The sequence below is a fragment of the Macrotis lagotis genome, chromosome X (genome assembly GCF_037893015.1).
Source record: "Macrotis lagotis isolate mMagLag1 chromosome X, bilby.v1.9.chrom.fasta, whole genome shotgun sequence".
NCBI lineage: Eukaryota > Metazoa > Chordata > Mammalia > Peramelemorphia > Peramelidae > Macrotis > Macrotis lagotis.
The window spans coordinates 209,706,563-209,722,611 of NC_133666.1; the positions used below are offsets into that span (position 1 = coordinate 209,706,563).

The 16,049-nt window shown below is 33.6% G+C and overlaps 1 protein-coding gene across 2 annotated transcripts in view; it reads right to left on the bottom strand.

The window, feature by feature from the left end:
• The window catches only part of WDR36 (WD repeat domain 36), a 49,778-nt gene that overhangs the window by 22,202 nt on the left and 11,527 nt on the right, over nt 1-16,049 (bottom strand). For both annotated transcript variants that reach the window (XM_074207174.1, XM_074207173.1), the window contains exons 5-12: nt 14,998-15,130; nt 13,711-13,765; nt 12,805-12,937; nt 12,306-12,481; nt 8,834-8,954; nt 8,316-8,381; nt 5,478-5,564; nt 1,101-1,255 (exon numbers count right to left, since the gene is read on the bottom strand). In XM_074207174.1, coding sequence (XP_074063275.1) covers nt 1,101-1,255; nt 5,478-5,564; nt 8,316-8,381; nt 8,834-8,954; nt 12,306-12,481; nt 12,805-12,937; nt 13,711-13,765; nt 14,998-15,130 — 926 coding nt within the window. The remainder of the gene's footprint in view (nt 1-1,100; nt 1,256-5,477; nt 5,565-8,315; nt 8,382-8,833; nt 8,955-12,305; nt 12,482-12,804; nt 12,938-13,710; nt 13,766-14,997; nt 15,131-16,049) is intronic.

A 16,049-nucleotide genomic window follows, 5' to 3' on the forward strand; every position in this document is an offset into this window, starting at 1 on the left:
ATCTGGTCATGTTATTCCTCTGTTCAAAAGTCTTTAGCACTGCTCTAATATCTCCTAAATAATTTTCAAATTTATTTGCCTGTCCTTATCAAGGCCCTCAGACCTTCCATGTATCTTGTCATGTGAAATATAATTTATGCACCGTAACTAAAAGTGTTATGTATTTAACTCCTCCTTATTTGGGCAGAGGAATCCTAGACTCCTCTAAAAATCTGAGGAGAAGCCTATGGACTCCTAAGAATACTTCTAAATTAATAAAAAAAAAAAACCCAAAGGATTACAAAAGAAACCAAATATATTGAATTACATTTATCTGAACTTTAACAAAATTATTATAATTTTTATTAAATGGAAATAGTCCTCTGGTCCAGTCAGTAGAAATTCAATTAAATTTTTGCCCCTAGGGGATGTAGGGGATAGTGCAAGTGTCCTGAAGCCAGGAGGACCTGAGTTCAAATCTGCCTTCAGAGACTTAATAATTACCTAGGCAAGTCACTTAACCCCAGTGTCTTGCAAAAAAAAATTCTTCCCCTTTCCTCAATGAAAACTGATATGCTCATGAGCACTGACATCTTTAATGAAAGAAATAAGGTACACAGTGTAATATGTAAATATGACATAGGTGGTAAAATTTACTCATAGAAAAGGTCTTCTGGTTTATCTTAGGGAAACTGGAAAATTAACAAAACAAACATCAAAAACACTTCAATTGACATGAACATTTGGTTAATAGGGGTTTTTATATTACCTAAACTAATATTCATTTTTCTTTACTGCTCTCTCTCTGTAACTAGCAACTTATATTTAACTACACTATTTATTTTCTATTTATTGCTCATATTGATTCTATACATACTTATATGTATATTTTATTAAAACTCCAAGAGTAGGGATTGTCTAATTTTTTGTTTTTGTATACTTAGCAGTTAACAGTGCCAGGCGCATAGTATATATTTTTATTAAATAGTTTTGATTGATTTTTGGTTAGAGCAAGTTTACTAAAACAGATATTATTAGATACTTATACTTCAAGTTCTCCTGGATAACAACAAAAATAAAAAAAGCTAAGACAAAGTCTCCTTCAAAAAAAAATCACTTACTGTTGCAGTTATGTTATGTAGTTTATCTTTGTTCCAATCTTCTGGTTTCAGGAAATAAGCTCCCATGGTACATTTTTGGTAATTCCAGGTTGTACAAGAAAATCTTCCTTGATGACAAGCAATTATTCCATCCCAGTCACTCTCACGAGAATTCTCTGAAACATAATTTAAATCATGATTAATATGCAAATCTTTTGAAATACTTGCAGAAAAAAGTATATATGAAAAAATCTGGGTTATAATTTCTTAAATCAGTTTTTGAGAAGGCGGTAACTAAAGTCATTAATTTGCTATATTCTTCAATCTAACTAGGAACTTTACAGTAAAACTATTTTTATGGGATGACAGCAATCAACAAATATTTATGACGCATCAACTATGTGCTAGACACTCTGCTAAAATGCTGATAAATATGCCTTAAAAAACCCTAATAAAACAATACCAGCAAATATATATAAAGAGATCATCTTTTTTATCCTGCAAAATGTATTAAGAATATATTATTCAGATTATATATCTAGACATGCATCTTATCAAATTAGCCTATCAATGGGAATATATCTTGGATATATGCTACAGATTAATGAGGTAAAGAGAGAAAATGGTACTGGATTGCATTAACAATCTAGGGTGTGGGGTGGCTAGGTGGCGCAATGGATAGAGCACCAACTCTGGAGTCAAGAGTACAAGTTCAAATCCAGCCTAGGACACATAATAACTACCTAGCTGTATGGCCTTGGGAAAGCCACTTAACCCCACTGCCTTGCAACCCTCCTCCAAAAAAAACCCAACAATCTAGGGTGTCCAATAATCCTAAATCACCACCTTCAGTGCTAAGAGTTTATCCTCTTTAATACCAATATTTCACATGGTTGCAAAAAATGGAAATGGCATTCAAAGAATTAAAATGACAACCCAAAAAGCAATAGCAAAGTACACAGAAGATATAATGTTATCAATAATCAAAACTTATGACCAGAAAAAGAAGTAGGCCAATGAATCAAAAATGAAACAATGGGGACAGCTAAGTGGCGCAGTGGATAGAGCACTGGTCCTGGAGTTAGGAGGACCTCAGTTCAAATCTGAGCTCAGGCACTTAATTATCATCCTACTGCCTTACAAAAACAAAAACAAAAAAAAAGAATAAAAAGAACAGATAAATAGCTTGGTAGCATCACTAAGAAACTCTAGTAGAAAACACTAAAAAGAAAAATAAAAGGTCTGTAAGCAAGCTGGACTGGACCTGTATGGAAAATGGATACGAAAATATGAACAAGAATCAGGGAAATCATTACACACACACACACACACACACACACACACACACACACACACACACACAAAGTCAGAGGCATCAAAGCACTGACCAAAATAGTCTGAGATCTTAAAAAGATCTTCCTTTTAATTTTTTTTCTTGAAAAGAAAAAAAATACTATTACACCATTACTAAAACTACTGTATGCAATTTCAACTGCAAACAAATAAGAAATATAGAAATTCCAGTTTCCACACCTGTATTTTCAGAGATGTAAACAGCAATTTCTTGATTGTTGTATTATGTTAAAAACCTAACCAATTATTCTTTCCTTTAGAGACAAGCTATTATTATTCTTTCTGCATGATAGTCTTATTCCAACATTTAAACTCCTTTTTTGTCTGTTTGTTTTTGTAAGGCAATGGGGTTAAGTGACTTACCATAACTAGGTAATTATTAAGTGTCTGAGACCAGATTTGAACCCAGGGACTCCTGAATCCAAGGCCAGTGTTTTATCCACTGTGCCACCTAGCCGCCCCAACATTTAAAATACTAATTTAATAGCATCACAATCAAGAACAGGCATTGAAGACTTCTACCATAAACATGCAATAACCTATTCTAATTTTATCTTTCACTAATCCCCCATATAAATACTAGGCTCCAACTTGTTTCAGCTCTATCTGTGTTGAGTCAGTTATTTATCCTTGCCCAAGCTGCTTCCTATTGTAATATCTTGTCCCTTCCTGTCACATCCAACACATCTGTCAAAACTTCCTTACTCATTACATTAAACTGCTTACATTGATTTCACCCTTTTTTGAATGCATTCATTGTTCCTACTACTTGACATTACATGGACTCAATTCTTACATTTATTTAAATTTCTATATATGAACCTTCTCAATTAGATGCTAAACTCAAGGGGGAAAACAATTCTTTATATCTTTCTGTATTCCACAAACACACACACACACACACACACACACACATGAATATTTGACATTTATTTACTGAGTGGTGGGAAAAAATAGCTGTTTACCAGGCTAATTTGTATACGGTAAGCAAACAAAATGTGGAACTTTTCTAAGAAGCTGCCCTTAAGAATACATTTTTTTCCAATATGCTTTAGAGAGAAGATCAACACTAAGATGAGAATCTTCCAGGGAAGATAGAATTTAAGTCACTACCATCCTATCTATCAAATTCTACACTATAAGCAATTCTATTACTGTAACATCTTTTGGGAAAGAAAAATTTCCCAAGCATTACAAATAAGAGACAGTATGATATAACAGAAATATCACTAACCTTAGGGTCGAGAGATATTGGTTTAAGACCCATCACTAAAGCATACTGGCTATGACTCTGGCAGGTCATTTAATCTCACTTTCAGGAACTTATTGAAAACTGTTAAATTCAGATTCACAAATATTTTGCATTGGTGAAGGGTATTTCTTCATCAGGGGTTCCCACTATCAATAGTGTCAAACTCAAATAGAATCTAATCCCCATGGCTGCAAATTAACTTTAGAAAATCACAAATTAACATCATCTATGCTACATGCATGTATGTATCTATATACAAAAATGCATATATATGTATACACATTCTTAAACATACAAACATACATACTAATCTGATTTGGTACTCTTGCATTAAGGATTTTTGGGGGTTCTTTTGAGAGCCTGACATCTGTCTTTCACCAATGAAATCATATGTCCATTTAAAAAAAGATATTATAACAGTTTCTGTAAAAATTAATGCAATTAACTTGTATATATTAATCATTCTCTTTCCTTCTTTTTGCCTTCTATTGGTTTCCCTTCTGATCACTTAGTCAAATGATTTTCAATACCTTGTATCATGCAGGCTGACAAAAAAGGAATAGCAAATTAAATCAATACAATGAGGCTTGTAGTAGCTGCTGCAATAATCAAAGAAGGGAAAAGGCTGAAACTACTGGATAAGAGATATGACTTTTGTATAGATTTTCATTTTTTTATGTTTTCTTTATTTACAGAGAAAAAAAATGAGTTGTTAAATATGATTACGTAATGCTGTATGCCTTCATTTAAATTAAGTATTTTGCTGATTTTTTCAGTGATAAATAAAATAAGCTTTCAAAATGGGGTTTCATTTTCTTTTGTTTTTTTTTAAAGATAATTATCAGGTTGAATTAATATATCAAGGAATTCCTAAGGAGAAAATAGGAATATAGGGAACATATTACACTTTTTTATATCATTTTAAGTAATTTCAAACAATTATTCATGTAATCCAAACATCCTATAAGAAAATGAAGATCAATTGTTTTGTGCAACAGTGACATCTTATTAATGCTTTCTATTTAAGATTTTTAAAAGCATTTGATCCTATCAATAGTTGGACAAAAAAAAAAAAGTTGGACAGATTGCTTATCTTTTTAATGTAGTTATTTTTATGGAAAAAATTCATCTCATCTTGTTCAATTCTTATCCATGACTTTTGTATATCTTCTAGAATCTGTCCTGGATCTCTTTATAGCTGTCCATTTTATTGTTTACTTTTACTATGTGACTAGCTCAGGTTCCTTCAACTAGTCAAGCAAACCAGCAGTATTAAAAGGATTTATATGGGCTAGGTTTTGTGCTAGTTTCTGGGGCAACAAAGACAAACAAACTCTTAAGGAGCCTACATTCTCTAAGGAGAATACAACATGGATTTAGAGAAATACCAAAAAAAATAAATATAGGGTTAAGCTTTGGTGCAAAAGCTTTAGCATTTTGGGTACAATGGGAAGGGCTTCATGTAAAATGGGGATTTGAATTCTAGGTATGGAGGGTAGCAGATGCACAACATGTAAGATGGAAGAAAATGTGTCATGAGTAAGATGTCAAGGATAAGATGGTCAATTTGGCTGGACCACAGAGTTCACAAAAATGGAACAATGCACAAAAAAGACCAGAAAAGTGGGTAGGTGTCAAACTGCAAGATTTTAATTGCCAGAGAAAAATGTGTATGTGTTCCACTGGAGTTTTCCAGGCAGAGAGGGTGCGTGAGTAGAAAAAATGGGATGGAAAAGAAGTCGACTATGAATGAAAATGAAGTTGAAATTTTTCAACTAGAACATTAAAGTTACCTGCTACAAATATTGTTATGGGTGGAAGTCTCATTGATTCACAATTCTTAAAGCCTTTACGTTTAGCATGCTTTTTGTTTATCATGCCTGGAAAATAACAAAAGAAAAACAAAGAATATTTCAATAAAACTTGCATAAAGACATTTAATTTCACTACTTTTAACAGTATGTCTTTTACAATACAGTAAATTTCCTTTTATGTGACAAACAAGGAACAAAATAATTATCAACATTGACATTTTGGCTCATGTCAACTTAAATGTATTCCTATAGAAATACTGACTCACCTTTAAATAATGCCTTAAGATTTAAAAGCATTTTCCTTAAAATGGTATTATGGAAACGTCATAGGACTTATTCGAACATATGAGCCTGTGGCTTCTTCAGTCTATGAGCTAACTAGGTGTGCAACCTCAAGTCAGTCACTTCATGTCTCTAAAATTTTCTAATTTCCAAAATGACAGGATTGGCCAGATGCTTTATAATGTCCAACAATGAAATTCTATGACCCTGATCTCAGGGACCCCCCCCGCACCTTACCTCATTCCCTGCCATACCAAATATGCTATATCAGAATACCTATTTCATTAAGTAATAGAAGAGACAAAGCCTATGAAATTAGAGTACAGGTTTAACTATATCACTCCTTTCCTCAAACATCAGTGGCTCCCTATAACCACTGGATCAATATAAAAAAAAAATTCTATGTTCATCATTCAGAGTCCTTCATAATCCTGCTCCCTCCCAACTTTCCAGTCATCTTACATTTTACTCCCCAACACATAATCTTCAATCTACTAATACTGGTCTCCTGGTTGTTCCAGGGACCAGATAAAACTATCTCTTGGCTCCAGAAATTCTCTTTGGTCACCCCAAATCTCCCTGCTTCTACTCCAATTATGGACCTCCCTGACTACATAAAAAAAGTTCCAACTAAAATACCATCTTTTACTTTGTACAATTCAATCAGTAAACTTTTATTAAATGCCTATTCTGTGCCATGCTAAGTCAAAAGACAGTTCATGCCCTCAGGGAGCTTACAATCTAATGGGGGAGACAGCATACAAACAAATATACTTATAAAGCAAACTATAAACAGGATAAATAGAAAATAATTAAAAGAGCTAAATCATTGGAACACAGAGGGGGATAAGAACAACTTCATATAGAAAGTGGGATGTATAGACTAATTGCGACTTAATGGAAATTAGACAGATCAGTAGTTAGAGCAGAGGAGGATGAGCATTCTGGGCACAGGGACTACCAGAGAAAATACCAGAGCTGGAAGATGAATGTATTTTTGGTAGAAGGGCCAAGAAGGTGGTGTTATTAGATAAAAGATATTTATTGGGGAGTAAGATGGAAGACTGAAAAGGTAGAAAGGGGTCAGGTTATAAAGGAATTTGAATGACAAATGGGGCATGTTTAGATTTGCTCCTGGAGGCAATAAGAAGCCAATGTAGTTTACTGAGTATGGGGTCAGCATGATCAGATCTGCATTTTAGGAAAATCACTTTAGTAGCTAAATGGAGAATGGATTGATTGGAGTGGGGAGAGACATGGAACAGGTAGACCTAATAGGAGTTTAGTGTGTAATCAAGGTGTGAGGTAAAGTCTACCCTAGAGAGGTGACAATGTCAGAGAGAAAAGAGTAGATAAAAGAGATAATGGAAAGATAAAATCAGCAGGTCTTGGCATCAACTGTGTGTGTGTGGGGGGGGGGAGTTGAAAGGTTGTTGAGAGTAAGCGATCAAGGAGAACTGCTAGATTGTGAGCCTGAGGGACTGAGCTACAGCAATGGAAAAGGAAGAAAAGGAGAGGATTTGGAAGGAAAGTTTTAATTTTTGTTTTGTACATAGTAGATATAAGATATCTACTGGCCATGCAGTTTGAGATGTCTGAAAGGTAATTGAAGATGTGAGATTAGAGTTAAGGAAAGATTGGCGCAATAAACGTAGATTTGAGAATCATTTTTAATAAAAAAGGTAATTAAATCTATAAGAGCTGATGAGAACATTAAGTGAACAGAAGGAGAAGGAGAAAAGAAGCACTAGAACAAAATCCTGGGGGAAATCTGTGGTGAGAAGTCATGATCTAGAAGAGGATCCAGCAAAGGAGACAAAGAAGAAAAGGTCAGATAAGTAGGAGAAAAACAAGGAAAGAGTAGTTTCCCAAAAACCTAAAGAGAACAGAATAAACTAAGAGAATGATGAATAGTGTCAAAAACTAAGAGAGGTCAAGGAGAATGAGAAAGAAAAGGCCACTGGATTTGGCAATTGGGCGATAACTAGTAACTTTGAAGAGCAGTTTCACTGGAATAAAAAGGTTGGAAGTTAAGAGTATAAGAGGTCAAAAAGAAAATGAGATAGAAGAAAGTGGAGGCACCTATGGTAGACAACAGGTTTTTACAATGAGTTTTGCTACAAAGGGCAGAGCAACAGTTATAGCAGAGATGAAATGTTTAAGGAAGGGTTTCATCAGAATAGACAATCTTTTGGAGGAAATAGGATGGAGGAATAAGGTCACCTCATCATATGCCTTCCCCCTTTTAATTACTTCCTATTTATTCTCTATATAGTTTACTTGTACATATTTGTTTTTGTTGACTCATTAGGTTGTGAGTTCACTGAGGGAAGAGACTCTTTATTAATTCTTTTTATATCCCTTTTATATGCTTTGTATCCTCAGGTACATACTAGATGCTTAAAAATGTTTACTGATTGAATGAAATAGAGGATAAAATATACTTTCTAATGTCCCATGGGAATGGATACTTCAGAAAGATAGCAAAATAAGACTTTAGATTCAAGACCAACTTTAACCTTGTTATTAACTTACCATGTCCCAAATTCTTGTTGTATTTTTCATGAACTGTAGAAAATGACTGCAAAGTACCATCATGACCTAATAGAACACAAAAAAGTCAAGCTTTGTACAAATGATAGCAACTTGAATTAAAAAAACCTGATCATGATCAAGTCAACTAAACCTCAACCCCCAAATATGTACCATTTTAGGAGAAAGTAGTCTAATAAATATATCATAAAAACATTAAACTATAGCACGACAGAATGTTAAAGGACAAGGGTAATGTTTAAAGAGTATGAATTAAGAATTTTCAGTACAATTTGAATCTAATGTTTAAAATCCTCATCACTAGAAGTTCAAATTAATAACTTAATCTTGAGAGGCAAATGAAACAGGTGAGGTAGAGAAAATTATTGAAATTATCATTAAGGTGGCCAAAAGTAAGTCTTAAAAAAAAAGGCTTAAACACTGTATAGGACACAGGATAACTGCTTCGATATTTATTAAGTTCTAAATTGAATGAAGAATTAATTATAAAATACTCTTACTTGCACTAAGAATTTGCTGTCCGTTTTGTCCATAGTATCTAATTTTAGTTACAGGAGCACTATGACCCATTCTGGATTTCAAAAGCCGACCTTCACCTCCAGTACCATCAAATATCCAAATCTGTAAAAAAAAAAAAAAAAAAAAAAAATCATCACTTCTGAAAGATCAGGAACTACAAATTGAGATTGCAAAATGCTCACTAGAGAGTGGTATCACAGAATTTCTAGAGTGAAAGGAGATCTCTTTGTCCAACCCAACCACTTCTAAAACATGACTGAAAATCAGTAATCTAACTTTTATCTGAACCCATTCCACTTGAAATAGCTCTGATTGTTGGAAAGTACTTCCCAACATCAAATCTGTATTTTCCTCTTTGCAAATTCCATTCATTGCTCCTGCTGATGCTCTTTTGAGTAAAACAGAACAAGTCAATCTCGGGCATGACAGACCTTCAATACTTGAAGAAGACAGAAATCATGTCCCCAGTCTCCTTCTCTAAAATAAATACCTCCAGATCTTTAAATTAACTTCATATGGCAAAGACTTAATTCCCTTAAACAGTCTGATTACTCTCCTCTGCCCTCTAGTTCTCTAGTCTGCTATTGTTCAGTCCACATCATTAGTCCACAGACCAGAGCATGCCAGAATCTTCTATCTTCCCCAAATTCCTACAGTTTGTCCAAATTCATGCTAGTTGCCTCTAAGACACTAACTATTCAACTCATCCTCTGCTATTGCCTTCAATTTTTCCCAGTCATCAGGATCTTTTCCAATGAGTCCCATCTTCTCATAATGTGGTTAAAATGTTCAAAGTATTTAAGTTTTGGCTTTAGTATCTGACTTTCCAGTAACTAATCTAAATTAATTTCTTTAAGTATTAACTGACTTGATCTCCTTGCTCTCAAAAGTCTTCTCCAGCACCACAATTAGAAAGTATCGATTCCGCCCAAGAGGATAAAATCTGACATTGCTTCCATTTCTTCTCCTTCTATTTTCCAGTAAGTGATGGGACCAGAAGCAAAATCTTAGTTTTTGTGATGTTAAGCTTCAAGCCAGCTTTTACACTCTTCCTCTTTCACACTCATCAAAAGGCTTCTTAATTTTTCACGTTCTGCCTTCAAAGTGATATCATCTGCATATCTGAAATTCTTGATATTTCTCCTGGCAATTCCATCCAATTTGACATTTTACATCATCTTATTGGCAAATTAGTTAAAGTGACAATATGCAGCCCTGTTGTGCTCTAAGAGACAAGAAAGATGATCTGATACTCCCATTTCTTTCAGGACTTGCCACATTTGCTGTGATTCCCACAGCTTTAGTATAGTCAATGAAGGAGACTTTCTTCTTCCTCCTCAAACCTGCTGCTCTGGGAATATTCAATTTAATGTTACAGTCTAGCTTGTAGAATCTTAAAACAAAACCTTGCTGGCATGTGAAATGAGTAATTTAATCATTCTTTGGCAATGTTCTTTGGCATACTGAGCACTTAACCACTATCATCTTTCAGAATTTTAAATAGTTCAGCTGGAATTCCATCACCTCCAGAAGTCTTGTTCTTAGCAAGGCTTTCTATGTCCTATCATCTTTCACAGGCAAAGATGTCTGGTTCTAGATCAGCAACGATACCATCTTGGTTACTGGTTAAGATCTATCTTGTATAGACCTTCTATTTACTTCTGCCCCCTCTTCTTCATCTTTTCTTTTTTTTTCTTTTTTTTCTTTTTAGGTTTTTTTGTAAGGCAAATGGGGTTAAGTGGCTTGCCCAAGGCCACACAGCTAGGTAATTATTAAGTGTCTGAGACCAGATTTGAACCCAGGTTCTCCTGACTCCAAGGCCAGTGCTTTACCCACTACACCACCTAGCTGCCCCCCTTTTCATTTTTTTTCTTAATGAATTTTTTATCTTGCTTTTGGTTTTGCAAGGCAATGGGGTTAAGTGACTTGCGCATAGCTGGGTAATTATTAAGTGTCTGAGACTCAGGTCCTCCTGACTCCAGAGCCAGTGCTCTATCCACTGTGCCACCTAGCTGCCCCCATCTTTTCTGCTTTTGCTAAGTCCATACCATTTTTGTTTTTTGTCGTGCCCAATTTTGAATGAAACATTTCTTTGATCATAGCTCTTACATTTCAGGTTCTTATGCATTTTTGGCATTTACATCATCTGACTTTCCTACTGTGACCAGAGAGAGCCAGAGCTGAGTTTTTTTCTAGCTTTAGCCCAGCTACTTCATTAATACTGGAGCTACTGTAGTTGTCCTCTGATCTTCCCCAATAGCGGAAGCTATTTGGTGCAGGGGAAAGATTTGCATGAAATAAACAGAACCAAGAGAAAATTGGATAAGGATACAGCAGTACTGGTCAAAGAAAATCTACATTCTATTCTATGCTATTTTGATATTAAATATTCAAATCAGCTACAAAGAACATATGAAGAAAGATGCTATCCATCTTCAGAGAAAGAACTGATAAATAGAAGTATGCAAAAATATGCATATGCACAGCAAACACACACATGCCCAGATATATCTGGTCAAAAGGTTCCTTCTCTACTATGGGATAGGAAGGGAAGGAAGGAAACAGTTTGGTCTTTAAAATGTAACAAAAAAAGTAAAATTAAATTAAAAAAAAAAAAAGAAAAATAAATGTTACCCAGAATTATTCTTAATAATTCATATAATGACTGACCAGAATAGAACAGAAATACAGCCAATGCTCTCATTAACTTTCTTAACTGTAATCACTGTTGTCTCACTTTGAGCTCAGTTAATTAATACGTCCTAAATCTTTTCCAGATAATTCCTACCTAAACAGAACTCTTCCTTTTCATACTTATGAAGTTTATAAATTATAGTTTTAAAAATTGGAAGGAACCTTAAATTTTTTTCTAGCTCTTCCTCAATATTAGACATAAAGAAGATTAAGTAATTTGCTGAAGGTCAGAAAGGTATTTAATGGCAGATTCAACCTCAGTTTTCTCTAACTCCAATTCCAAGAGCTCTTTACATAGATTCCCCACTCAGAGAAGTTATGCCTCTCTTAATGTAGGTTAAGACAACCTTGGTTTTGTTAGCTACTATAGCATACTGTTGACAAGTACTGAGCTTATAATACACTAAAATGGCTAGATCTTTTTCAGATATATTACTTTTCAATCATGACTTGTACTTGTCAAAAAAATTTAATCCAAATGTAAAAATTTACATTTATTACCATTCAATTTAATCTTAGAATCAACCAATGATCTGGCCTATTCAGATCTTTTTGGATCATTTTTGAATAACATTCAATGTGTTTAACTTCTCTATAGTCAACAGTAGCAGCATTTCCTGTTCTATCTGTATTTGTTTGTTCCTGAGGATTCTCTGGAGCAAAATATACCATATGGCCCCTAATATTCAAGTCAACATCATAAAGAAAGAATAGGGTTGAGTTAATCAGTTTTTAATATGTCACAAAAAGAGATCTTACCCTCAGAGCATTATCAGCACCATTAGTAAGAAGAAGCGGCTCTCCATGGAGAAATGTCAGACCAGCAATTGCTGTAGAGTGGGCATTTCTCATTTGACTGATTAGTTTTCTCTCTTCTAGGTCCCAGAGACTGATATGACCCAGTGGGCTACCAGATGCCATTACTGGATGTCCATCTATATTTGAAATCAAAATAAAAAAAATACAATTAAGTATTCTATATCTAATTATAAACTCCTTAGAGATAATTAAAATATACAAAACATCCACCTCCTCAAAAAATTCAATTGTTAGCAGAAATAAACTGCAAGTGGATATTTGACAGAGAAGGTAAAACTCAAAAACTGATAGCTTTATATATGATGATCACTCTTTTGTAAACTTATATATAATACAGGACTCAAAAAAGATTGTAAAAAAATCATTTAGAAAATATCTGACAGTTGACATTATCATCAAATTTGTACAAGAACTTCATTCTATACAGAATAAAATATACCTGTGCGGAAAGAAATTGAAGTGACAGGACCCCAATCCTGGCGAAACTTCATCAGTGTTTCATCAAACTTAATATTGTGGATAATAATTTGACCAGACACAAGTCCAACTGCAATAACATCCACTGCAGGTGCCTGAAAAAAATTAGCCCCCCCCAAATGATTCATTTTTTTAATCCAAATAACAGTATCGCCTTGTTATTTCCCACCACACCCCCCAGGTTATCAAAAGATTTAGTAATATCCTGTCTGGGGGTAACTAACCAAAAAAAGTTAGAAAGCTAAGAGGAACCTTAAAGGTGATTCTAGCCTAATCCCCAAATTGTGAGTTTGTCTATAATGTGCTTCTCTCTAGGCAAATATATGTAAACAATTACAGGCAATAGATCTACAGAGAAACACATATCCAGTATCTGGGTATAAATGTGTACAAAACAAAGTCAGTTACTAGAGTTGGGCCAGACAAAACTTCATCTCATTTCTATAGGAAATATTCCAAAATTCATCTGTTTCAAGTTTATCAAAATAAAGGAAAACAGTTCTTTCCAGGGTCACTTTAAACTGGATGGAGAGTTAGATCACATGATTCCAAACAATCAGTCAACATTCAACATCATTATTTTTGTTCTGGTATTAACTTTTCTCAAACATCAACACTGTTCTCAAATTTTTCCTCAAATGCTTCTAATAACTAGGAATTTTCTCTTTACAAAAAAAATCTGAATTTAAATAGCTTTTATTTTAAAATTACATTCATTCTAAATATAACCATCTCCTCTCCTCTAATTCATCAAACCATTACTTATAACAAAATTAAACTTCGAACTACCTTAAAATAGAAGTACTTCTCAAAATTACCAAAAAGCACTTATTTAATACTTTTTTAAAGAAAAAGTAAAAATACTAACCTGTTGGAGAGCTGTCACTGAAAGATTCCATCCTGGAAATGTATACAGAAGTTTGCTATATGGAGGAAAAAAAACTACTTAAGAAACTATTTTGAAGTGCAAGAATCAAATGCTTAGAAACATAGAAGCATGCTTTTCTGAAAATCAGAAGTTAAGGTCTAGCACAGTGACTTACACCTAGTTAAGTACTCAATAAGTCAATAAATTTGCATTACTGAATAAATGCTTATTTAATTTAGAAGCTGGGCAAAGCAAGAAGCATAATTGTTTTAATTATATATTCAAATAAAGAACTTTTTTTTTAGAATATAATTTGAAACTTTTTTCCACTTTTAGCTTCCTAATAGTCATGGAGACTATTAGGAGACATAATGAGATGGATCATTAAAGCAGATTATATTTCCTCATAGGAAAAATGCTCTTGGTAGAGACTGTATCATATACTTTTTCTAGAATTTGGCATGAAATAAACCATAGGCACAAACAAAAATGTGTTATGAAATTAAAAATATAACTGCACGCCTCCGGGATCATCCAAAATAGTGAAAGCATGCTACATCTAGGTATACAAAAAGAAGTATATTATGCATATCATTTATATAAGGAGTTTTAACATATTAACATATACATTCATTAACTAATAAAACCCAAACTAAAATTAATATGCTAGCTATGCTAAAGCATTGAATATTTAATTTACAATCACTGTTAATTCTTCTTAGAATTAAGAAGAGCTTTAAGGGAAAGATTTTGAAGTCACTGAAATGTTCAAGGAACCTTGAGAGGACACTTTCCTTCTCTTTATTACCAATCTTTAATAAGAAAGATATGCATTAAAATTAAATATATGCATTGTAAGAAATATATGCATTAAAATAACTATTGTGTTCTTAAAAATGTCTCAAAACATTGAAGCAATATGAGCCTTGTTACTATTACTGAGGAAAGATCTGATCTAACACTTCCCATATTCATACCCATTTTTCTTTTTTAGTTTATTCAAAGTTCATTCAGACTAGAAAAGTTACATCTGTATTTCACACCTGACTACAGAAACATAAAAACAAATCAAGGTCAGTTTTATGGCATTTACAAAGGAACTTCAAAATATTTTTTCATTAGAAAATTAACAAGACAGGTCTGTCTAGATTTTACCAAATAAACCAAATTTTTTACCAAATAAGATTTTACCACAATTAGTTATTGTTTTGGAGGATTGGTTGCTAAATGAGTGGAGGACAAGTTAAAAGGTGGCAATATGCTTGAAACAATAAGAAATATTCTTACTTGGATTTAATATTCCACAATTGCAGGCTTCCTTGTTCACTCCCAAGGAGAATTTTGTTCAAGTAGGTACTTGGATGCAAAATGGTAGAAATTTTAAAAACAGCCTTATCAAAGGTCAATTGTAGATACTTTTCTGCAAATAGAGGGGCAGTTTAAGGACAGGGTAAAATAATTTCAGCCAAGATTCAGTATTTCTTCCAATACCTAGTACTAACCTCTTACAGAGATCTATGAAAGGGTAAACACAAGTAAGATGGAAGCAATAAATACCAAAATTAGGGGAAGAAATAAAAAAAAAGGAAAAAATTGAGAAAAAACTGACATAAATAAGAACTGATTTAGAGATAGGAAATAGAAAAGAGATTATGAAAAAGGAAATACTTCCCTAAACATAGAAGCAAACCTGATTTCACTATTCCATCTTTACACTTTTATTACTTAGAAGAAACTACATAATGGATTCTCTAAGCATACATGATGCTGAGATATTAAAGATAATAATATATTAAATTAATGAAAGTCAAATCAACATGGATTTTTTGATTTAATAGCTAAAGATACAAAAAAACTACAAAAACACAAATCCCTCCCAAAACAACCAACCAGACCCTACACTTTAGGAACTTGATTTGGTAGGGGAGAAAATATGCAAATAGCCATGAACAGACAGGATAAATTAAAGATAATCAAGTGGGATTAAAAATAACCATACGGGTAGGGACAGTTAGGTGGGTGCAATAGAGCACCGGCCCCAGAGTCAGGAGGACCTGACTTCAAATTCGACCTCAGATACTTAATTACCTAGTGTGTGACCTTGGGCAAATCACTTAACTCCACTGCCTTGCCAAAAAAAAAAAAAAGGTAATCATAGGGATCCAAGGTATGATTGGATCTAAAAGGAAACAGGAGATACAGATGAAGAAAAGAATTTCAGACAGGGATTAAAAAGCAAAGTCAAAGGTAATAGGCCTATTCATGCTGCACATTGCACATACTTTTAGACTCTTACAATGCATTCGACAATCATGTGGAATTTTTCCTCTTTAAACTGT